The sequence below is a fragment of the Engystomops pustulosus genome, chromosome 1 (assembly GCF_040894005.1).
Source record: "Engystomops pustulosus chromosome 1, aEngPut4.maternal, whole genome shotgun sequence".
NCBI lineage: Eukaryota > Metazoa > Chordata > Amphibia > Anura > Leptodactylidae > Engystomops > Engystomops pustulosus.
The window spans coordinates 119,064,951-119,091,068 of record NC_092411.1 but is presented as its reverse complement, the minus strand read 5'-3'; the positions used below and the strand labels follow the sequence as shown (position 1 = coordinate 119,091,068).

General features: G+C 40.4%; 1 protein-coding gene across 3 annotated transcripts in view; it reads right to left on the bottom strand.

Annotated features, from left to right (window-relative positions):
• Positions 1–5,354: 5,354 nt before the first annotated feature.
• Positions 5,355–26,118, bottom strand: part of DOCK8 (dedicator of cytokinesis 8) — a 120,552-nt gene continuing 99,788 nt past the window's right edge. For all 3 annotated transcript variants that reach the window (XM_072151529.1, XM_072151519.1, XM_072151539.1), the window contains 13 exons: positions 25,763–25,915; positions 25,436–25,594; positions 24,968–25,068; positions 24,017–24,209; positions 23,687–23,830; positions 21,478–21,609; positions 19,916–20,050; positions 18,843–18,932; positions 16,625–16,861; positions 15,313–15,456; positions 12,252–12,358; positions 11,219–11,389; positions 5,355–6,516 (listed from right to left, as the gene is read on the bottom strand). In XM_072151529.1, the coding sequence (XP_072007630.1) occupies positions 6,456–6,516; positions 11,219–11,389; positions 12,252–12,358; positions 15,313–15,456; positions 16,625–16,861; positions 18,843–18,932; positions 19,916–20,050; positions 21,478–21,609; positions 23,687–23,830; positions 24,017–24,209; positions 24,968–25,068; positions 25,436–25,594; positions 25,763–25,915 (1,827 nt within the window). In that variant the 3' untranslated portion in view covers positions 5,355–6,455. The remainder of the gene's footprint in view (positions 6,517–11,218; positions 11,390–12,251; positions 12,359–15,312; positions 15,457–16,624; positions 16,862–18,842; positions 18,933–19,915; positions 20,051–21,477; positions 21,610–23,686; positions 23,831–24,016; positions 24,210–24,967; positions 25,069–25,435; positions 25,595–25,762; positions 25,916–26,118) is intronic.

The following is a 26,118-nucleotide window of genomic DNA, read 5'->3' as shown; positions in this document are numbered from 1 at the left end:
AAGTCCTCCATTGGGCGTGCAGGGGTGTGTCTGCATCTATTATAATCAGAGCATTGTCTTTTTTCTGGGAAACTAAAACGTCAAAAGTGCAGGAAGGATCGTAACGTGTGGACTATATGTTTTCATTGGGCCCAAACAAGGTAACTAACATACTGCATTCTGCAAATATGAAATTTGCTGTGTTGCTCTTTTATCTCGATATACAAATCCCCAAGACAGTGTCTTGGTTTAATAAATGCTACCGCGTTGGTTCCTTACATGGTGGAACTGGTGGCAGCTTATTGGGTTCTTAAGGTTCTGTTTCATTGAGGCTAGTGAAAGGAGTCTTTCAGCCATTCAGGGTTGTAACTTATTATTGCACCATATCCGGAGGTTGTGTAGACAACTCTAACTCACTTCCTGTACTTTCCAGAACCCGTGTTTTCTGGGACTGTCTATACAAGGATAATTTCCTGACCTTGTGTCACGTTTTTGTCACAGTAGCCATTCTGACTTGCATGATATATCAACTATTTATTAAAAGGGGAATCCCACCTGGGAACTCAATTTTAATGTAGCCATGTTCTCCATTAAAAACAACATATATGTCCTTGGACACAGCCAACCCCATACTCTGGCAGTGGTGGGCAGACATGCATTATTGAAGCCTGCCCGACCACTTTGACCCAGCGTTCATTACTAAAGGACAGCTGAGGACATGCACTAACTGCCAACTATTTCTTATGCAAAAACGATTTATTTGTGCAATCCCTACAGCAGTCGTGGTCATATCCAAGAACAACAAGCTAATTTCTAAGGAACAACATGGCTGCATCTATGGGAAATTATCTTCACATGGGTACATTTTTAATAACATCCAATTGAAGAAAGGTGTATATATAGAAGATGTATTAAATTTAAAGTGTCCAGATGAGAAAACCTCTTTAATTATTTCTATATTTTAATATATTTTGATACTTGTCTTCAACCCATGTGAGTTCCTTTTTTTAAATACAAGTTTATTAGTTCTGTATTTCTGTGCTCTTGACAATAATTGTAAAAACCAAGTGAGTGACCTGATGGGGTGCAAAGAATGCGGTCGCAACTGAGCCTTAGAGGCTTAATGGACCCATAAGGAGTCACTTTCCCATGTGAGAAGACTAGTACTGAAAATCAGTATGCTTAGGTTGTTGTCTAGGTGGCTTCTCTGGTTTTTACCCATTATGCATTGTATGGGGATATGGACTTTTCTGCAGGAAAATGAGCAGTCCGCCACCTTCTGCATTAATTCTGTTTGTATAGAAGACAGAAGTACCTAGCATCAAAGTGACAGGCTAAGAACATAGTCAGAGAGATGGCCAAGGGCAGCCAACACCTTTCACTGTTGGTTTCTGGGCTATGATCCTAACAGATGGCACTGGATAGCAGAGGTATCCAGTCACAAGTCAGGGCAGAGGAAACAAATACAAAGACCTGGGTCTGGGTAGGTGGCACAGTTTGAGGATCTAGCAGACAAGCCAGTGTCTGACAGAGTTAGAAGACCACAGTTGCAGGATGTTTATGTGTCACTGGTTAGTGTCTCTATATAGTGAAAATCAGCAAAGGCTACTCGGGGTGGCATGGAGTACAGTGAGCTCCTAAAGCTACTCCATGCTTCCAGCAGACTATGAAGGTAATCAGCATATACATGAAATAAAGTATTAAAACAGATTTTAGATAATCTTGTTTTAAGATAATCAGGTTTTAGTAAATAATAGAAGCTGCATAGGTAAGAGGCTTTTAGATTTCCTTTAATAAAGGATATCTTTAATAAACATATTTCATATCTTGGGTTGACTGTGAAAACAACAATGCTGAGCAGGCACAGGTGGGCAGCACAGAGCAGGACTTGATGACACAAAATGTACATTCTTTGCTGTAAACCAATAGTTTATGTATTACTGAAGCAACAGGGGCTTTCATCTTTCGGCTTAATTTTTACAGGCAATGACAGAAGGAACTGACCTATGGTGTACAAGTATTACATCTTGGAATTACTTTACATGATTGGAAACGTCTTAAAGTAGTTTATTGAATGATTTCTTTAAAAATGTTATGCTGAAAGATTTACTCACATCACCTACAGGTTTACTTAACCTTTATGCAGCGAGCTGTTTGCTTAGTTAGGTCTTTGTAACGAAATCCATTTTAGTAATGGTTGACTACAGATCTCAAGGATACATCTGACCTTTTCTGAAGCTGGATTAAAATATCTTAACTTCAGGAGACCGTTCTACCATTCATCTCAATGTGACCCCTGACTGGGGGAGGGAGAAGAACAATCTGCTATTGTGTGGAGGTCACCACTCATAGAGACTGTGTACACTGTCAACAACACACAATAATACATGTAAGCTAGCTAAAGTCCAGAAAGGAAGTCGCTATAAGATAACCGTAAGCAAATACCAGGAGTGGTGGATAAAATATTTTAACATCTTAACTTTAGACATCAACAGGCGCAGGTCCTGAATCTGCAGCGACGTCGCTGTAGTTTTCTGCTGCTCCCGCGCTAGCCATAGGAGCAGGACCCGGTCTCCAGGTGTCATAGACGCTAGGGAGATGAAAGATGCGGTTTGTTACCGCTTCTCCCTTCTCCGCTCCTCACAGCATCGCGCTAAATGAACGTGATACATAGAGGAGTGAAGGAAAAAATGTTTAACGTAATATAAAGTCAAGCTAAACATGTATTCTTTTCTGCACGCTGCATGTAATAGATCAAGAGTAGTTTAGCATATTGATATATTTAATATTTAAAAGGGTTGTTCATATAAGTTTTGGGGGAGGGTGAATAAAACTATAAACCTCTTATCTTACCTCTCTCCTCACAGTACAGTCCCTTACTGCCGGCCTGTTTACAGAGGCCTTTGTCCCACGTGTGCTACAGCATTTGTTTCACGCTGGAGCAGACACGTGACTGTGGTCAGGATGGCACTGCCAGCCTTTTTAAACAGAGACCAGCAGTGACGGATCGCACAGCAGGTGCACGGGAGCACCGGAGGAGGTAAGTATAAGAAGTTTTTTGTTTTAATACACCCAAAGCGTTGTCCCAAACTTTACAGGTAGAAAATACAATCAGACTGACAGCGTTCTTCTACAATTTGCAAGATCCAAACTCTTCAGTAATAATTCCAGTGATCTGTCACTCCACAGAATATGTTTCTTCTACTCCATCCAACATTTGGTATTGAGTTTTGTGTTTTATGGTTTGCATGCAACTGCCCAGCCATGGTAGTGCCAAAACCTATGCCATAAACCTCTTGACTTTCAGTGCTTGATGCCAGAGGAGGTTTGGTGATGTCTATGCTGTAAGCCCATCAGCACTTAAACTTTACTCTGGTTCCTACACTCACCGGCCACTTTATTAGGTACACCATGCTAGTAATGGGTTGGACCCACTTTTGCCTTCAGAACTGCCTCAATTCTTCGTGGCATAGATTCAACAAGGTGCTGGAAGCATTCCTCAGAGATTTTGGTCCATATTGACATGATGGCATCACACAGATTTGTCGGCTGCACATCCATGATGCGAATCTCCCGTTCCACCACATCCCAAAGATGCTCTATTGGATTGAGATCTGGTGACTGTGGAGGCCATTTGAGTACATTGAACTCATTGTCATGTTCAAGAAACCAGTCTGAGATGATTCCAGCTTTATGACATGTTGCATTATCCTGCTGAAAGTAGCCATCAGATGTTGGGTACATTGTGGTCATAAAGGGATGGACATGGTCAGCAACAATACTCAGGTAGGCTGTGGCGTTGCAACAATGCTCAATTGGTACCAAGGGGCCCAAAGAGTGCCAAAAAATATTCCCCACACCATGACACCACCACCACCAGCCTGAACTGTTGATACAAGGCAGGATGGATCCATGCTTTCATGTTGTTGACGCCAAATTCTGATCCTACCATCCGAATGTCGCAGCAGAAATCGAGACTCATCAGACCAGGCAACGTTTTTCCAATCTTCTACTGTCCAATTTCGATGAGCTTGTGCAAATTGTAGCCTCCGTTTCCTGTTCTTAGCTGAAAGGAGTGGCACCCGGTGTGGTCTTCTGCTGCTGTAGCCCATCTGCCTCAAAGTTCGATGTACTGTGCGTTCAGAGATGCTCTTCCTCCTACCTTGGTTGTAACGGGTGGCGATTTGAGTCACTGGCCTTTCTATCAGCTCGAACCAGTCTGCCCATTCTCCTCTGACCTCTGGCATCAACAAGGCATTTCCGCCCACAGAACTGCCGCTCACTGGATGTTTTTTCTTTTTCGGACCATTCTCTGTAAACCCTAGAGATGGTTGTGCGTGAAAATCCCAGTAGATCAGCAGTTTCTGAAATACTCAGACCAGCCCTTCTGGCACCAACAACCATGCCACGTTCAAAGGCACTGAAATCACCTTTCTTCCCCATACTGATCGGTTTGAACTGCAGGAGATTGTCTTGACCATGTCTACATGCCTAAATGCCGCCATGTGATTGGCTGATTAGAAATTAAGTGTTAACGAGCAGTTGGACAGGTGTACCTAATAAAGTGGCCGGTGAGTGTATATGCTTCATTTTTTTCAATAGTACTCACAGACAATTGTATTTAGCAGAAAAGAAATTTGGCTGCTGCAGAGTAGTGACATCCATATTCAGTTCCATGCTTGAATTCAGTGAGCTATTTAGAAGAAGCCAATCCTTAACACATTCCTGCTATTGCTCTCTTTTGGTTTTGGGTTTCTGTTTTTTACTCTGTTTTTGACTTCCCAAACTTTTTCTTCATTCTTCTGTTATTCATTTATATATTTTAATACATAAGGTATTTTGGAATGTTATATGTAATGTAAATATATATTTATTTTTGTGCAATCTGGAGGGAGGGTACAGTGATCACCACCAAGGCTTGGACTGACCCACGGGTGCTCATAAAAATATTCAGCCCTCACCCCTCCTATTTATTAATTACAATAGGGGTAGAGTATATAACACACTCTCCAGTTTGTGTTTGAGATGACATTCAGACATTCTTCCCTGGCTTAAGGAGCTAAGGGGACCTTAGATGAAGGCAAGATTCCAGAAATCTGTCTTTCCATTATACCTTTTCTCTGTAGAGTCACTGCTGATTTTGACAATAACTGAAGACCTAACAGAGATGAGACTTAAAACTGTCTAGACTGTCCTATGCCTTGGTTGAGTGTAGCTTTTTTGGTGCATACCCCTTTTGGGAAGGAGACATGCCTTGTCACATACTAGACTGAAAAGTGTTTAAAACAGGCAGTGAAACATGTTTTTTTCCACAAATTATAAATATAGTGATAAAACTGCCCCAATGTATTGAAAACATAGACACAAGACACAAATATCAAAAAATATATCCATTTTTTTTTTTTGACGTAACAGTATATGTACACTGATTAATCCCACATGAAAGTATTGCTTCACACATTAAAATAAAATATAATATATTGTATTTATTAATGGCACTGGTTGAGTACAACAAATAATACTGTATATGCCCGTAGCAATTCAAATATGTACAGATAAAAAAATCCTGTACTATTAAAAGCTTAAGAGCCAACAATCACATCGGCAGTGCAAAACTTAGTACCATATTTGAATCTATATAAGTCCATGAATTTGAAATGTAAAAAAGACTTCAATAAAATACATTGCAGCCTCAACAGCTGCGATCCCTGCATAGAAAACAATGGCTTTAAGGAAAAATTTGAAGGTGTGCTATTCCCCTTCTTAGATTTACATCTGTACAGTCGTTTATGGGGAGCCATTATTAGATTCCCGCATTTTAGCTATCCTGTTAGCGATACATTTTTTAGTAGTAAATTAAATATTATAGTAGTCTGCAGGTGACGTACCACACCAAGTTCTGCTTGTACCTATTTTTAACATCAACATGTTCAAACAAGTTTATAAGTATGTACAGGACAAGAACAAATAAAGTTATTTGTAGTTATCTATAGGTTTTAGCTCAAATTTACTGCATTTCACGTGTGTCCATAGACCATTGGGTGCCTCAGCTGCACTGAGCAGCATAAAACAAAGCATAAAACATGTCCACTCTTTACCGTCTTCTTCGGTTATGTCCCATCAAAAATGTTTTTGATTGTTATTGGAACACAAATGTAAAATGGGTTGTGCCGGAAAAGTTACAGCCTTCTCCCCATGAATGAAGCACCAGTGCACTTGTGTAAACAGTGCTCTAATCCCTTCTATGGGGCTTGGGAGACCGCTACCATTACTGGTCAGGCATGTGCACTGGTGCTTCATTTACGGGATGAGGGAGTTTTAGACCCCTGTATGTTTGCTGGATATTGAGCGACCTGAAAATTATCCCCTAATCTAGAGGAAAAAAACTCCTTTTTGTTAAAAAAGAAGTCTGTGTTTCTTCTGTGACTGGCATGTGTAGGTGACTTTTCTTATTTTCTTCACTACTTAGAGATTCATCAACTGCTCTGAGAAACTTGTGAGTCATATTTTCTGAAGCTGGATCGATGGGGGATGACCCTGCAAGAGATTAAAAATGTTATACATGTGCCACACAGGGGAAAGACATGTAGTAGGCACCTTAACATAATAAATAATCAATATTCATGTAACACACAGTTCTCCACCAAACAGGCAGTCCGCTACTTAAGGACACCCGACTTACAGACGACCCCTAGTTGCAGACAGACCTCTTTGCCCACTATGACCTTTGGTGAAGCTCTCTGGTTGCTTTCCTTTAGTCCCAGACTGCAATAATCAGCAGTTAGGTGTCTGTAATGAAGCTTTATTAATAATCCTTGGTCCCATTACAGCAAAAAATTTAGAAAATCCAATTGTTACTGGGGCAAAAATAAAATTTTGTCTGGAGCTACAATTATAAAATTTATAGTTCCGACTTACATACAAATTCAACTTAAGTACCAACCCAAGGACCCTATCTTGTATGTAACCCAGGGACTGCATGTACCTTTATCTCTAGTGCTACTCGTGGGTGTCTGACCCATTGACAATTGAGTATTTTTAAAACCATGTAAAATGCCTTGTAATCAGCCAGTGCCCTACACTGTACTGAATAGACACAACCACACCGAAACACTGCTGTCTACAGTTGGGAATCTGTTTCTTCTGGTTTGGCTTCAATCATGTAATTACATATGCAGATCATGTCATTAGGCTTCCTGAAAGTCATTTTTGGAGAACCCCAGAACCCCCTAGTGAAGCATTGATGGCTAGAATTCTCGACATGCTTGCATGGAGGCCTTCATTGGCAAAGTCTCCACAAGGAGAACTCTTAGGTCCATTCCACACTTGTGTGGACATGCCGAGTTTAGTTCCGGTTTGCAGCTTTCAGGCCAGGAGATCCGGGAAGCACGTGTTGCGAGTGTGATGCGAGTTCATCACATCACACTCGCAAGTGTGGATCGGGCCTTACTTCCTGATCAACCAACAGTTGAGAAAATTGCATGTCATATTCTACTTGGAAAATCATTGTTGTCAGCAGCATATATCCCCATGTAAATACTTTGGAAATAAAAAAAAATCATATTCACTATTACTCTTATCTGTAGGGAGCATTTTATGTTGTGCCAATCTATTTGTCAATTGTCAATGAACAGTTGTTCTGGGCACATAGTCTGGGTATAATAGTGAGTTGCCTTCTGGAGGAGAACTATTCTGTATAATAGAAGGCATTATTTTAAAACCTACCTATGTGCCGGATATCAAAAAAGATAATTGTTACCATTTCAGAGTCAATATCCAAATATAATTTGCAGCATTCTCCACGTTATCCTTCCTATTTTTTAACTATTTATCAGTGTGGAGGATTCTGTTTGACTTTGTGGTCAATAAATGGATTTTCGGTTAATTAGACTACCCTTTCCAGGGCAAGAACAAAACACTTGCCATTCCCTGCATGCCTGGAATACTTTCACCTAGCTCTAGCCATCTGTGAAGTGAAGGATGGGTCCGGCCCACAGCTCTGAGAATCCCAAGTCTGTTTACAATCCTCAGAAATAATGGCGCTATTGTCACCAAACCATTTGTTAGCCACAAACACATTCAAAGCATCAACAAGTTTCCCAGTGAACAAACAGACGATGACACACTGGCAATGACATTGATCATGGACGGAAGGAAGACAAGTGTTATAGGACACACACGCAGTATCATCAGGAAATTCTTCTGAGACATTTGCCAGTGATTTATATTTCTTCTTTTATCAAGAATAAAGGCAGCAGCTGCAAGATATTTCAAGTATTTGTGGTGGGGAGATAAGAATGTAGCATTTTATACAATCCAGGTGCCCAGTGCATACCTCTACCTCAAGTCTGATGTACAAATGCAGGAATTCTGAAAGATCTACCTGAACAAGTACCTGGCTCTGACCACAGCTTATACCCACATTCAACAGATGAAATATTTCACCTTTATCCTTCATAGCAACATGACACTTGGTTATATAATTATAGAAAAATCCATAAAAGGAACACAATTGCAAATGATGGCTCCAAACAGAATAAAAATAATAGAACCACAAAATTAAGTGTCCAAATAATGGCAACAATGTGGAAATTTGGAAGGCTTTAGGGAGTTGTCCAACACACTTACAATTTACTGTTGGTTGGAAATAAGGGCCAGTTCCCAAGTGCATTTTTGCTTCCGTTTTTCAGTTTACGTTTTTTTTTTTTTTTAATAGACTGTAATTTAAACAGGTGTCTGGATGTGGATCAATATCAAATTACCATTTTTTTAACGAATACCTCTAACAGATTACCTTTGGCAGTTTAATAAAAAATGGATACTTTGCTTTCCGTTAGTTTCAGTTTTTCATTATTATATATTATTATATATATTATTATATAGCCATCAGATTTTTTAATATACTCAAATAATGGAAGGTCTGACAGAAGATGTAAAACCATATAGTAACAGACACCACTGCAAGTCTATTGAAATCAACAGGAAAAAATTGATCCATTATTCATCCGTTTTGAAATGTAAAATGCAAAACTGGAGCCTGAATGTAGATAGTTACCTATCCCAAAAACCACAACTGTCACAGCACCACCACTCCAGTGACGGCATTTTGCATCTGCCATGAGGTGAGGCATTTTGTCGCTCTAAAGTGGACGATTCCGGCGCCCGTTGCCGCCCACCAGATAAATAAATCACATCTGTCTCTTTAAGACACAGGTGTGCTTTACATTCAGAGCGACGTGACATAGGGACACAGGCGGCGGATGATGACGTCACACCGCCTGCGTCACTGAGCGGATAAAGAGCTGCAAGAAGACAGGAGCCGCACGGCGTTTGAGCACCCTGCCTGCAGGTAAGTTAAAGATTTATTATTTTTCATATACACTTTTCTATTAAATATGGCCATATATATATAAGCGAATACTAATAAAACGGTGGGTGGGGGAGGGGCTTCTATATATATTAATAAGGGGACAGATTTGTTTTATATTGGGGGGTTGTATATATTTATATTTGGCCAAGATTCTTCTTATACTGGGGGGGGGGGGGGATGTGTATATTTATATGGGGCCAGATTTGTTTTATACGGGGGGGGGGGGGGAGCGTATATATATTTATATGGGGCCAGATTCTTCTTATACGGGGGGGGGGGGCGGGTATATATTTTTATGGGGCCAGATTCTTCTTATACTGGGAGGGGGGGGGGGGTTTGTATATAATTATATGGGGCCAGATACCATGGACTATATGGGAGACTGTAAACTAGTGAGTTCTGTATACAAGGCTGGATTTCAATTAAACTAGGTGGGGCTGTATATAGGATACAGTATATTACTAAGCTGCAAGGGCTGTATATGGTGCCTGATTTAATTTAAGCTGGAGGGGATCTGTATATGGGAGCTGTGTATAATTTAATTGGGGGGGGTAAATAACGAGGTCTTTAAGTATATGAGGGCAGGGCTTTATAATAATTAATAATTATATTTATACAGAATATATTCATTAGGGGGTGCTATATATTTACATTGGTCAGGGTAGCACTGTATACAAAATTATATATAACATTATAACAGGGTGGAATATATTAGTTATAGCCTACTACAGATTACTTTGCATCATGTAAACCAAATGTTGGGGGTCTGTATTAATAAATTAATAAATGTTGGGGGTCTATTAATATTGATTGGTGTGCTGTGCATGCTATAATTCCAGTAGAATATATATAATGAAATAATGAAGGGATGTGTTATATGTGTGGAGAGTGAGGTCAGTTGTGTTGTGAGGGGTATATAATGTTTAGGAGCGCAGTTTTGTTATGCAGAGGACTTTTTGCTGTAAGTGACTGTGGTATTTTTAGGGGCTCTGGGTTCAGATGTGCTGCACAGACATGAAGATATCTGGCGTGAATTCAGCATTGATACGTCAAGGATGGAAGAACCCGTAATAAAGTCCTACTGATGGAAGAAATTATCATCTATAAGGTACTAGATGCCACTAATGACTCCCAGAACCTGTAGTCAGTCACACAGTGTCAGTGAGTCTGCCTGTGGGGATGTTAATTGTTAGTAAAATTTTCAGCATTTACTGAACAGGTAGCAGGCAATGGAGCAGCAGAAGGCTACTAAAGGGGAAGGGTGGGCAGCACTTTAATATCCACCTCAGGCAGCATATATGCTAGAATCGGCCTTGGCCTTGGCCATTCAGTTTTAGAAAGTCTTCAGTTAGCAGACTATGTTCTGCTAAAGTCTTTCTAAGGCTCTTTCTTTAAAGTCACATGGACTGGATTTCTTGGACTGGAGAGCAGGGTGTTCTCATGTGAGGCTCTGCTGAGATCATCAGTGGGGAGTAAATGCACTGCACAGAATATCAGTCTGAAGGAGTGAAGCCTGGGAACAGGTAATCTGTTCGAAACCTGCAAGTGTACAACAGGAGGTGTGGATTTTGAAACTGTGTTTGGTGTTCTAGCCAATAGTAAAATATTTTAGGGAGATCATCAAAGTCCTCCAGTTCCCATTGATTTAATTGTCACATTTCTCTTTGACATCACAACTAGCTTTAGTCTCCAAGAACTATTTAAATAACTTTGTAATTTAATACAATCTCCAGGTTAATACACAGCTATTAAGATCAGTGCAGTTATTTCCAGAGAATACAGGAAGCATATAATAAAATTAAATATATCCACATTTTGCCATATTAATATTTGCTGCATGAATGACTGACCAGTAACCATAATATTCACCTTGCATCATTAGGAGGCTTTATCAGTGGTTTGTACAGGTCAGGAATCTTCCGCTCAATCATGGGTCGGAGATTCTCCTTTAACCTATTGTAATTCTTCTTCAGCTCGTTCTGATATTCTTTCTGCTCCAAAGTGATCAGCCTTCTGTTTTTCTCTACTGCCTCTCCACACCTGCAGAGGAAGAATGTATTTCTAGGTAGATGATATTTATGTACTGAGTACTGAGAGGCACCTTCAAAGCAAACTGTAAGACCATACAAGAATTCCAGTAATTCCCAATATATGCAATACAATACTTGATTAAGAACGGTTAGATGCTTTTGTATTGTTGGCCATAACTAGGAGAGGCAGGGTCCCACAGCAGACTTTTGAATGGGGCCCCCCTATGCCCTCAGTAAATATATATATTTGTATACTAACACACCTTTCCCAGTAGCTGCAGACCACATGTGGGAAGTACATGTCAGGAATTATAGATGAGAGATCCTTAGTCCTGTTCTGCTGTCCTCTGACATTTCATGTTGTGTACTATGGAAAATGTGCAGTTTTATATGCATATGATGCGGTATAATGTGCAGTATAACATATATATAATGGTGCTCATCCTCCATTCTTTAGTCAGGGGCCCCTGACACTACAGGCCCCATAGCAGCCACTATGGCTGCTACCGCTGTAGTTGCACCCCTGACTTGTTCTAATGTATAAAGTACATTTTAAATAGAAATGCACCAGAAATGTAAACATTTTCAGGGTATTCACTATCAGTACTGTGAGCACAATATAAGGGGTTAAACCCAGCTACCTACCATGTTTTTTTCTGAGAGGACATACCTCCAGACAGTAAACCTAGGATGGAAATGTCTTCCTCTTTTCTAGGACTCCCAGAACTATCATTTGCTTCTCTTTCCAAGAAATCTAATACAAATAATGGTGTGTTCCCTTGTTTTACGTCACGAGTCCTAATAAAGTATGGCATGCATAAATAACAGGCAATATAACACAGCAGGAAAGCCATAGGAGCTGAGACACATACCGCATAATGAATTCCTTAAAGCACAGTCTCAGCTTGTTGTGATGTCGATATAATTTAGGGTCAGCTGGAATCTCAGCCAGAAAAACTTGAGCTACCTCTAGTGGTCCCTGTGAAGCATAGAAGACAATTCACAAATGTTAATACAAACAATTGTTGAGTAAAGGAAATAATTATTCTCATGTCCAGTTTTGAGAGCCTCAGAAGACCTACATAGAATATGTGGACATACACCAGAGTGTTATTTCAGTTCCAACTAGATATACTCTTGTAGGTAAAGCATTGCTCATTGTACAATGTTAGGCTACATTCACACAACAGTGTAGGGGATGTATGCATGACCGCAAGCATACGTCGCCCATAGAAAGCAATGGCTGCACGCTCCGTACACAAGGAAAAGATACGACATGTCCTATCTTTCCCCGTGTTACGGGTCGTGCCCAATGGATCGCTATGGAGAGGGTTACCCCTCCTCCTCTCCATCGTGGTTGACGTATGCCCTCCTGGCCCGCCATAGCCGTGTGGACATACGTCAATGTGCGTGTAGCCTTAGGCTTGATGAGCATGACCCTGTTATAGACACTTTGTGGGTATGGTGGTGTAAGACAGCATCCATAGAAGTTTATGGGGCTCTACTGTCATTCAATACAAAGCAGAGACATGTATTCTGCCAGGTTCCATATGAATCTAACAAGAAACTATTTTTGCCCTGTTACAGATATATTGGGGGACATCCATCATACTGTACCTTTGCTGACAGTTTTCTGTTGGAGAAAGCACATGAATCTCTCCCTCCCTGCCAGTTTTCCGGCCTGTCAGACCTGCACGCCACTTTGGGCATGTCAGAGAGTGGGGCGAGCAGGGGTGTGAATGCCCAGCCCGCCATATTTACTATGGTCCCTGCCAGAAACTGGCGAAGACTATAGAACAAAAACCTCAGCCAGTTCAGACCTGGTCTACAGGTCGTAACTGGCGGAGTTTTCGTCCGTATCCACTAATAGGCCTGAACCTATGACACATGGCCTACAAGCTAAACGTGTACAAAAAACAGATGTTAACTGAGCCTAGCTGCCATAGGGGTAGAAGAAGTTATGCAAAAAGTGCAGCAGAACCAACTAAGTTATAACTATTAGGAGACATTTCAGACATTTATATTTTGAATGAGTATACAACATATGCTCTGATTATCTGGGAGGACTATACAGAATATGCTTTGACTTTCTAGTAAAGGGTAAATAGGATGTGATCTGATTGTCTGGAGTGGGTGTACTTGTCTGAAACCAATTACAGTGCAAAGGTGTTTGGCTAGTGCAAACTTTGGATTGGGGCCCCATATACGGTACCTAAGCTCTCGCTGCCACCCTCATCTTGAACATTACACTTGAAAAGATATATGCTACACAGAAATATACACACAGCACCACACTCCCCTTACTAATGAAATGTGGCCTCCCAAAAACTTAGGAAATAAGACCAGCACAACTCAGGTTAGTAATGTCTCAGCCAGTGCATATGAATTTTAACTGGACCATAGGAAAGAAAAGCAGAAACATGCCATAAGTCCAAGACAATAAATTTTACTGATATAGCATACCACAACACAAGAAACAAGGAATAAAAACATTAAAAAATGTGAACAAAGTCACAAATCATCCAGTACAGGAAAACCAAACATATTATAGTGTCGGAAGAATTATATTATACTATTATATTATAGTGAGGAAGCCACTGTTGGTGACGACGATAGGTGTGGGGTTTCACCCCCAGCTCCTCCTGTGTTGACCCTTGCTGACAGGTAACACATGCCTTTATTGAAAACTGGTTCAGGTTTAGCTCCCCCTTTTATATTTTACCTAGTGGTTTGTTGCAACAACGGTGTCCACCCAGGTTGCTGCTTATAAAGGTCACTACGAACATTCTGAGTTCTGTATATTTGGATTTTCTTGGTCAGGAGGGGGAGCCGGTGTGCTCAGGATTAACCAACACTATCATATGTTTGGTTTTCCTGTACTGGATGATTTGTGACTTTGTTCACTTTTTTTCAGCAGCGGCCTCCCCTCACTAAAGAAATGTCCAGCAGCAGCCTCCCCTCTATAAGATGTCCAGCAGCAGCTTTCCCTCACTAATGAAATGTCTGGCAAAAGCCTGCACTCACTAATGAAATGTCTGGCAGCAGCCTGCACTCACTAATGAAATGTCTGGCAGCGGCCTTTCTTTACTAATGAAATGTTCAGAAGTGACCTCCCCTCACTAATGAAATGTCCAGCAGCGGCCTCCCCTCACTACTGAAATGTACAGCAGAAACCTCCCCTCACTAATGAAATGTCCAGCAGCAGCTTCCTCTTACTACTGAAATGTCCAGCAGCAGCCTCCTCTTACTACTGAAATGTCCAGCAGCAGCCTCCTCTTACTACTGAAATGTCCAGCAGCAGCCTCCTCTTACTACTGAAATGTCCAGCAGAAACCTCCCCTTACTAATGAAATGTCAAGCAGCAGCCTCCTCTTACTACTGAAATGTCCAGCAGCAGCCTCCTCTTACTACTGAAATGTCCACCAGCAACCTCCCCTCACTAATGAAATGTCAAGCAGCAGCCTCCTCTTACTACTGAAATGTCCAGCAGCCTTCCCTCACTAATGAAATGTCAATAAATCTCTGGCAGCCTCTGCTTAATAATGAAATTCCAGCAGCAGCCTCCCCTCACTAACGAGGGTCCCTTTTAATATAAAAAAAAACAGAAAAATCTCATTAGGTGATCCTTATCCTTGTGTTTATGAGTTCTGCCTCAGCGCCCTGTATGATGCGATGTCGCCTAATGACATCATACAGTGTGAGCAGGCAGAGCGCACAGACATGTCTTTGCCTGTGCCACTGTTGTAATCAGTTGTGTCTTAAATGCTTACATGCATGTCTTCCCCTCCTACAGACCAATACTCCATCCCCCATCCTTCTCTATGCCCGGTCACAGTCATACTCCCCGTGACTGTGATAGTTACGCCCCTGCCATTTATCATCATTGCTTACAGCCCATTATTACTAAACTAAATTTCAATAATTCGTACAAACCTGATTCACTGTGGCCCCTACAGAGCCCTGCAGCACCATCTGCAGCATCTTGGCATCTGGAGGTTCCTGGCTGGTAGCAACCGCTAGTTCAAGTGTTTTCTTTTGCATGTCCTCTATGGCAACTTCAATGGGCGTCAGAATAAACTAGAACACGCAAGTTTATTGTTATAAATATATACATGCATGGACTACAGTACACGACTGCAATTTTACAACATAAAAAGAAATACATAAAAGTTTGTTCTTTTGTCTCTCCTGATATACATTTTAATCAATGTTTTTATTGAGTAACAAACAAAGATTGTTATTTTATTAACCTTTATATTGCTGTTGGCGTTTTTCCTCTCTGGTTGGTTGGGTGGATTTTAGCTCAGTAAGTCACCATACTGTACTTCACAAATTTTTATTTAAGAATGGGCTTGATACTTTCTCCACACAGCACATGTATGGTCTTCTCAAAGGAGTTTTCACAGAAAAATGTGGGGGTGGTCTACTCAGAGACGGGTAGTTACCAGAGTATAATGGAAAAAAATGGTTGCTAAAAACAATATTTTAGGGAGGGGTCTCCTCAATGGGTTGGCCTTCTGGAGAGGTTTCATTGTATGAGAAGACAATACATTATAGTAGGGGGCTGGTGCAGATCATGCACTGAGGCCCAGCAACTCTGGATTGAAATAAGCACCACCACTGTTGTCCATGGGCTGTGTCTGTCATTAACAGAGGCTTGCACATTTGCAGGTATGTCACAGCGTGTATGTAAATATACACCCCTTGAACAGTTTGTAACTTGTGGCCATGCACAGATGTGGACATTGTCCTTAGACTTCTCAAGATTGTTGATTGTTTCTATTATTACAGATGAACTATTGTCCCAGAAGTCAGTATTAACACTATTCTATACTAATATTTTCCACAATGACCTGACAATAATGAAATAACAATAAGAGACTTAGATTTACAACAAGGACACGTGGTATGTACCATTGTTAATAATACCCCCATTAAATACAGCTGCCAGTGCTAAAGAGTATTTCATCTGTTTCCATTATAAAAGTTCACTATGGTTTACAAAGTGCTTGTCTTCACACTCCTGCCATCATTCTCTGTCTTTAAGTCAACATAGGCCTATTGTCTGCGGGCAGGCTATGGCTGCCAATGTATACAACATTGGAGCACACTGTGACATTGTCAGGACGAGTCCAGAAGGGAAGTTCTGAAATACACATCTTCATTACAGGAAATGTAATTACTGATTACACTACATTTAATGTTTTGTAATTTTATACTTCACATAATTCATACTGAACTCTACCTCTTCTTTCTGTATCACATTTATGCGGGTCTTGATATAGGGAAAGGCATGCATTGTGGTCAGAATGGTCTTCCTCTTGTACTGCTCACTGAGGTCTCCTCGAGGACGTCCATCAAGAGTAAAGGGGGTAGTATACATAAATCGACGTAGATTGGAATTCTTCTCAAAGTAAGTCACCCTGTATTTCATTTCATAATCCTCAAAGTATGGTTCTACAAATGTAATCTGGATGTAGGCCTAAAGAGCACAGAAGGATTTAAAATAACAAAATATTAATGATTTATGGGCAAAAGAGGTTTATTGTTATCCTTAGGGTAAAGAATTGTGGTTTCTAACTAGGCCACTGAATTGCCCAAAATATCTTTTGCCATTTTTCATCGCCAATTGAGGATTTTAATAATAAAAAAAAAAAAAAGATGCGCCAAATTTATAAAACAGTTCGCCAATTTGGTGCATCTCTAAGTCAATGCATTCTCTACCATGATCAACTTTGTTTTATTGTATTTATGGAAATCCAATGTTTACATTAAATATCAAATATTACATTAAGGCCAAAACCTTCAAATAATTTAATTTCTATACTGTAATTTAGTCCCAAATTTTGTGATTATTAGTTTAACAATATAACTGCATGGCTTGAAATGGGATTTGTAACCAAAAAAAAATAAAGCTCCAACTCTGACTGAATGAAATGAAAAACCTTAGAGTCGCCATAGTCACCACTGGCTGGTGCTTAAAGCATCTTTCTGTAAGCTAAAACACTGTTTTGGATCGATAGTGACAGAGTCTACATACCCTGAATAATCGCATTGTACATTATGGGTGATTAGGTGGAAGATCTATCCACCCCATTGTTTTTAATTAGCAGGTATTTATAAGCTCAAATAGGCAGTTATACGAAGGACACATTTAATGCATAAACATTACAATGTAATAAGGCTTCGTATCACCCGTTGTGGCCTTTGCGCATGCGCATCCTCCCTCCAAACCCCCCCCTGCTTTGAGCCGCTCACTTAGCGTCACGTAAATGTTGTCAGCGGTTGCCGCGGAGACACATCATGTGACCTGTGAGTGCGGTGGGCGGGGCAAGGATCAGGTGACGCATCCCACGTGGAGCGTCCTGTTGGGGGCGGAGCTACCGGCCGAGTCCGGAAGGTGACCGCGGACCACAGGTGCACCCATGTATAGGGAGTAGAGGTGTGGCGCATATGGACCCTGGGTGAGTTTTAGCCAATACTCATAACTTAGGCTGCATGTGATTGGCGCCGATTTGTTTATGTGACATTGGGGCAGATTTATCAAGCAGTCTGAAAGTCAGAATATTTCCAGTTGCCCATGGCAACCAATCACAGTTCAGCTTTCATTTTACCAGTGCTAATGAATATTTTAAAGGGGAGCTGTGATTGGTTACTATGGGCAACTGGAAATATTCTGACTTTCAGACTGCTTGATAAATCTGCCCCATTGTGTATCGCTGACTGTATTGCCGGAACAGGGCAGACATCTATCCCACCCTAGGGGCTTATAACCCTGTAATCCCCACACGGAGGCCGAAAGAAGCGCAGACAGCGCGAAACGGCCGTAGCCTTCCTTTGAGCACCATGCATCACTCCCTCCCCGCTATACCCCGTTTATGATGTTCGGATTTGATTCACAATAAAGAAGAACTTTTATCCCACAGGATCTGGGTGAGTGCCGTCCTTCTTCTTTCATATATACTTAAAGCATGTAAACTTCAAAAACTTATATTATACTTGGGTTTATCCTAACTGGGAGAAGACTACAATAGAGGGTCCTGAGTTGGGCTGTGTGAAATAAAAGCTTATATAATTTGGTGCCGGATGTCTAAGGGGCAGAGTAAATCCTGCTATTTAAGACTGTAAGAGTCCCGATCACTCCACCGATATACATATAGTTATACACTGATACAAGCAGGGCTGTCAATCACTATATATGGGGCAAGCAAAACAGTTTTTTCTAGAAGCCCTGGCAAGCTGCTTTTTATTCACAACTCCTGCCCCACATAAACCTATACATGACAGAGCTCAGCGTCTCCCCCACTTAGATACCCTCAGGGGAGCTGACAGGTTTATCTTATCAACAAATGTGTATGCTGATGGCACCAATGCTCTAAATAGTGATGACTGAAGTGAAATATATGCTCTGTAAAAATGGAAAAATACTGAATATGAATACGGTAGATGAAACGTAGCTGCACCTTATTGGGATCCAGTTTTGACTTATCCACAGGGGCGGAGTCTTTAATCACTTCCACCATATGTTCTCCAAAGCAATTGCCATAAAATCCCTGGAGTTGAAATAAAACAAAATCATTTCTGTATTTCTTTATATACTTTTTGCAGATTTTTTAAATCTTATTAATAGGTTTAATAGTAGGAAGTAAGAAAACCAAACCTCTCAAGAGAGCAGATTGTATTCTGTAAAATGAACCTCTCCCTGTAATATGTATCCCCCAAATAAGGTGATAAATTCAGTTAGCAAGTCCACTTAAACTCCCTCATTGATTGTAAGTGCTTTTGCTCATAGATTGTAAGCTCTTGCGGGAAGGGCTCTAACTTCTATTATTTCATCTGACCATGTGAAGGCCCTGTTATGTCTTAATTTGTCTGTAAATGTACCCCATGATATGTAAAGCACTGTGGAAGATTATGGTGCAATAGAAAGATTTATTTATTTTATTTATTATGCATTTCTCCTCATTTTGAGCACAGATTTTTCTCAGAATTGTGAAATCCATGCACTGCCACTCAGCTCCTGAGAAATTAGAAGACAAGTTATATTCGGCCTCTGCAGACAAAAAACTATAGAGAGTTATAAGAGATGAGTGCAGATTGGCCAAGAAATATATGAGCAACACAAACAGGGGGATAAAGAGTGGAAGGGGCAACATGAAGAGATGGGGTACATGGAGAAATAAGAGGTACATGGAGAAATAGAGAGAGATAAGACATTGTGGAAAGATGGGAACATAGAGAGACAAGTCAAGGACAAGAGATAGATGGAAGTATACCGAGAAGTAGGGAAGAGAGGTACATGGGGGTCAACATAGAGTGATCAGGTCATAGAGAAATAAATAGGAGGCAGCCATGGATGAGTCAAAACCTGATGCTTTCCATCTTCACAATGTTCTTCATTATCCTGGTAAATGCTTTAAGCCATTTTAAATTTTTGGACTGATGAAATACAACCCTTGAATTATAATATACAACCTTGATAGTTCTGTATCTTACATAATGTTGCCTAAACTGATAGATGAAAAAGACAAGTTACCTCTAGTCGGTGGGAAATCTCAGGGAGTTTAGTGATGGTTGGTTCTTTGTAAATAAACTCCTGTTCATCCAGGTCACCAAACTTTGCTCCATAAAATCCTACACGGAAATATGTGCCGAACATTCTCTTTTGACCCTGTTTTATTCAAAATGCAAATTTATTGTGTTATTTAGATCAAGTTCTGTCAATCACTGCTGCAAATTCTGACTTCAAATGTTTGCAATGCAGTGAAAACCTGGTTAGTTGGGTGGAAGTTGTGGCTAAAACACGCTTCAGGGACCAGCAATTATTTACTGATTTTTGGGCAGTGGGTCCCCAGCCTAAGGGGTTTTCTTAGAATCATAAATTATTAGCTATCTACAAAATAAATCCTGCACTGAAACCTAAAGTTGAGCACATAAATTCCTTCTAGATGAGCATACAATGAATTAGAGATGTCAGTGTCAGTATCCACCATATTTCTTACTAGCATCTAATTCTACCCATGTGAGCACCTATGAGACGGGGACGGGGATGTGGACGCCGGGGAGCCAGGACCGGAGCAGGAAAGCGGAGAGGTGAGTGAAGCCGGGGGAGCGGGCAGCATATAGAGGAGCACGGGAGCACCTGGGACCCGGGTCACAGGAGCACCCTGACAACCTCAAATGCAGGAAAATATTATAGAGTGTAATAAAAAGGCTCAGATCTCACAAGTCTTCTTATTCGTTGGTTTGTAGTCAAGGGGTGAAGACACTGGATCCTAGGTGCCCTACATCACCCCACACTATAACTTGTGCCTGAGCCCCACAGAACTCCAGGCCCTAACAACGGCAGGTCTCAAACTGACCCTACAGGCCTATTAACCCTACATCTATTACAAAATGTTAAAGAATCCCTATGCGTTTCATGCACTAGTATGGTGCAATCATCAGGGCATATATTAAATTTTGCATGTCCGTAGACATAAAGCAATAATCTGGGGTATTTGTTAATTTACTTCACATACTGAGTTAAGTTCTAATGAGCCACTGCTCTGCAACAAATAGCCCTGATGATTGCACCGTGCTAGTGTATGAAATGCGTAGGGATTCTTTCACATTTGTATACCCTGTAATAGATGTAGGGTTCGTAGCCCTGTAGGGTCAGTTTGAGGACCACACTTGGTAGGGTGGAAGTCCTGTAAGGCTCGGGCACAAGTTATATTGGAGGGTGATATAGGGAACCTAGGATCCTGTGTCCTCACCCCTTGACTACAAACCAATGAATAAGAAGACTGGTGAGATATGAGCCTTTTTATTAGACTAATGTTTTCCTGCATTTGAGGTTTTGTGTACTGAGGGCTTGGCCTTTAGCTTTTTGTATCTTTTAATCTTGTGTTAATTTGTTGGCCAGTTATGGCATCTGATGTGACATGATTAAAAGTTATGTTTTAGATTGTGTATATATTCTGCTATAAATAATTGATTTCTTGGATGTGGTGACCCCTGGTGTCCTTTTGTGGCATCACGCCGTATATAGGACTATTTCCAGTCTCTATGCTTCTATTTTTTTTCATACATATAATAAAACTCTGAATTGGGCACCTTGAATATTATGCGATCATATGCCTTCTTGAGTTTCTCATGGGTAGAAGAAAGCTTTAGGAAGTCACGATGAGCCTCGAGAACAGGGATGACAATTTTGTAGACTTCATTCACAGTCTCATAGAATCCTGCCTGTAGAAAAATAGTGCAATTTTAGTAAGATGACTAATCATTACTAATGATTACTAAAATTACATGTTTAATTAGAAGTAATCTTGAAGAATGGATACTTTTTTTCTGTGTGTATGCATTCAATTATAGCAGAAAGTAAACAGACTGTTGTGGTCAAGTTACCCACTTGATGTTGACCAAACAGACACAGGGGCACATTTACTAAGAGTGGTGCCAACTGCACTGAATGCCGTTTGCCTGTGTATAATGCTATGGGCGCCAGATTCATGAGGAATGTACTCCAGAATCTGGCGCTTCCCTGCACTGCCCCGACAGAGTTCACCAACTTTTTTGTGGTGCACCTTTAATATAGGCCTTGCCACACACTTATGTCTGACTTTACACAATAAATCTGGTGCACGGCTGTTATGGCCCCCTTATTTGTGTCGCATAATGCCTAGTGCAGCTGTGCCACAAAATGGTCGAGTACAAAACAAAAGTGTCTAAGAAACTTCAAAAATACCTGTGCAAGCAGTTTGCACTAGAAAGAACATGCAAAGTCAGACAGAAAACTGGCGCAAGGAAGTTATTGTTATTATATTAACTGGTAAATAATATGGATGACTGTCTATAAGGCAAATTTGTAAGGTACGGTTTAAAGTATATTTTTGTATGGACATACAAATAAAAAGGGAACATTGGAATTTAATATAATCTGTTACAATTCGGACAATTGAAAAAAAAATCACAGGTCCATCAAGTTCAATCTATGGGGGAATTTATCATACATTGGAACATTGGTGTAAGCCTGCCCCTCCAGGCTACAGCCTCTTGATATACCATGTTGGCGGCTGTGCTGGTGGACAATTCCCTGCCCAGGATAGGATATTGCTATAACCTCGCCAGAACAGGATTAGCTTGCTATCTAGCCATAGATTTTAGCTAGTGTAAGGGTGCGGACCTGCTCTCCCTTGACATGGAGTTGGTGTAAGGCAGAAAATAACTGACATGAATTGCCATTATTTTAAGGCTTGTTTGCCAGAAAACTGACATATGAGCAATAATAGGGTGGAAATGACTCCCTAAGCCTAATGTGAAAATCAGAACCTGGATCATTTTCTCTAGCAACGTAACTTTCATAACTTGTAACAAAAGATGCAGATCTGTCAAATATGGCATTAATTGTTAGAGTCATAATAATTGTGACTGACGTTTGTCATAGGTACATATTGGGGCAGATTTACTTACCCGGCCCATTCGCGATCCAGCGGGGCGTTCTCTGAGGTGGATTCGGGTCCGGCCGGGATGCCCTGAAATTCACCAGCCTATACTTGGTGAAGGTAAGTGCAATTTACGCGACGCATTTTTTTTAAAAATGTGGCGGTTTTTCTGAATCCGTCGGCTTTTCGTTCGGCCACGCCCCCTGATTTCCGACGCGTGCATGCCGGCGCCGATGCGGCAAAATCCCAGGGCAATACAGGGAAAATCGCCCCAAATCGGAAATATTCGGGTAACACGTCAGGAAAAAGCGAATCGGGCCCTTAGTAAATGACCCCCATTGTGTACATGTATAAAGAGAGAGATATAGTGGATAGGCCAGGGAGGAATCCAGATGGTTGCAACCAGAGCAACTTATTTCACTTGCTCCCTGCAATAGTTAACAAATGGAGTGTGAGTCCGCCAGTATTCAATATGTACAATAAATATGAATCGTATAGCATTAATTTTGGGAATTAAATAGCTCAACTCCACAAGCTTATTGCTGACCTCCCTCCTTGCAGTGACTTTACAGGGCCACTAAATTCACAATTCTATTCTTTTCTTGTATTCAAATTAAATCTGGTGACATTAGCACCTTAGTAATAAAACTGAATATTTATATTGATTTATTTAATTTTCCAAAAGGGCATATTTAAGTGTACAATATGTATATATCGAGAAGCAGCTTTATTCTATACGTAATATTCACACAGGTAGGAAAAGACAAAGAATGGCGGCACTCACCCAAATAAGAGAATCTTCTTTATTCAAAGCAGTACATAGGACAGGGAGGTGCTACACGCTGCAAACTCCGGCTGATATGCTGATATACACTTACTTGACTAAAGAGCTCTGCCGCTTGTTCCAAAAGCCCAACTAGTCCAGTCTTTGAAAAATATCGCCCTGAACACACTCCATCTTCATCTGGGGTCAAGATGTCATCAGATACTGCGGATTCTTCTATCACATTAGAGGAAATGTTCTGAAAAGTTTATTGGTATAGTTATTGTCACTCACCTATACATATAAAAATACTGCTATTACTTTTGTCCCTTTGGTAATTAATAATATTGTTAACATTAACATATAGCCACAACAAGGCTCTTGTATATTCAAACCCCATTCAAAGTACAATCAATCTGAATGTATACAATATTATTCAACTTACTTGGAAGGTGACACTTCCAACAGGTAAATAGCTGCAGTCTTCCAGCAAGCTCAAGTATTCTGCAACCAGAGCTGCGGCATGTACTAGACACATGGCTGCTTCCGTGTAACACTTCACCTTTACATGTTTCTCTGCCATATTCTGAAGCCAGGTCAGTCTTAGGTCTGGAGAAGTCTGATAGCCCTTTGCAATTCTGAACAAAGAAACAGCATCGACTTTATACCCTTTTTGAGCAAAGCCATTATAATTTTTATGTATGCATACGTGCATATCAGTGCACCATAGGCATGCCCACAAGGCGAAACTTGGTTAGAATGGGGGAAAATTTGAAAACAAATAAAAATTAAGATTTCTATTTTTATAAGTAAGACAACATGTGCTCACCACACAGTGACCAGGCGCCATAGGGGTCAATAGAGACCACATGAATTTAGTTGCTTATCTGTTGTAAAAAAAAGAATTCTAACCATATGCAAATGAGCCTGAGGGGCTCCTGTGTAGGTCCCAGAAGGCCATTCTGGCTCCTTTGGCTGTCAGCGGCTTTCTGTCAGGGTAAGGAAGGGAGAAGGCAGGCATAACTAGTAGATGGAAGAAGCTTCTGTGTTGTACACAGGAGCCCCTAAAGCTGATTTGATTATTATTAAAAATCCCTTTTCCTCAGAAAATAAGCCATTAACAGATAAATGAAGAACGGATACTGTTTCAAAAGCCACATGCCAGAATGTAAGTATGCATAGGGTTAAAATCACTAATTCCATGTGGTTGATTTGTATCATTGAGGGCTTTATTCCACCAAAAACTCTTAACAGAAAACCATGTAGTAAAGATCAATTGCAAGACTGACCACAGGTGACTAGATTTTGGATTGTGGTAATATGGTAGAATACATATCATTTGCTAGCTAACATTTACTAGTCAACTAGCCCCTATGAAAGATATCCTTATACGTACCTGTACATCAGATCCATTAACATTTCTGGATCCTTCTGAAAAGCTCTCATTTTGACTGTGTCTGATAGAATGCTGTTCAGATTGTTCAAAAGTTCATTAACCTTAAAATGAAAGCAAAGAAATAATTTCTGAAAACTTGTTGGTCAATAAGGCTGATATTTCTGTTACAGGGAAGCTTACACCATTGTTATTTAGATCCCACATATCTTTCTATGGGTGAATGCAGGCTCTTTCTTTCATAAAATCACACATTTGATATATGAAAATAAGTCTGAAGTGCTTTGCATGTTCTGCCACCTCTATTGTGTCTTGCCTTTTTTTCCTCAAAATGCATGGTAGAGCTCTTATATCACCAATGGGAAGTAAAGAAAAGAGTAGTGCCAAATTAAGAAATGCCAAGTTTTGGAACCTAACTAAAAAACTAAATTAAATACTTAACAATAGATCCTCCTCAAGACCAAAACATACCTGCATTGGAAACATTGTAGACTGCATGTCTTCATCTTCCTCAGCATATGCCAGGATGCTCCTGAGTGACTTACGTAGGTATTCCTCATTAAAATCTTGAGATTTCCCCACCAGTGAAGCCAATGACATAGTTACTTGCATTTTAACTCTGGCAAAATTCTGTATTAATCAAACACAGTTTTTTTGGAGATAATACATTAGAATGGAAAACTCATATTGAAAAATGCATAGGTAATCTGCAGAATTTTGTATATAAAAAACGACTTTTCTGTTTAAAGAATATAATCATATTACTTGTGAATCTTTAGAAGAGAGAAAGCAACTTACACTTGTACTGCTGAAGCTATATCTCATGATCAGGTATAGGGTGGCACAGGCTTGACTCCTTGTGCTTTCCAGGGCACTGCTGCAGTGATGTAAGACCCTCTGGCACAGATCCGAACATTGCTCCACTTCCTCTTCAAAAAGGACGTCTCCAAACTAAGGGAGCAATAACAATTTGTCATATGTCAAAGGACCATAATATTGTTACTATTATTATGGTTTATTTAGGTTTTCAACCACATGAAAAGTTTTTCCATGTGAACTTTAGGCTACAATCCACCACTAACCTGCAAGCCAGGACAGTGACGGGGTCACAGTGTTGTCTTTCTATATTCTGGGTTGTACAACAACACACAGAA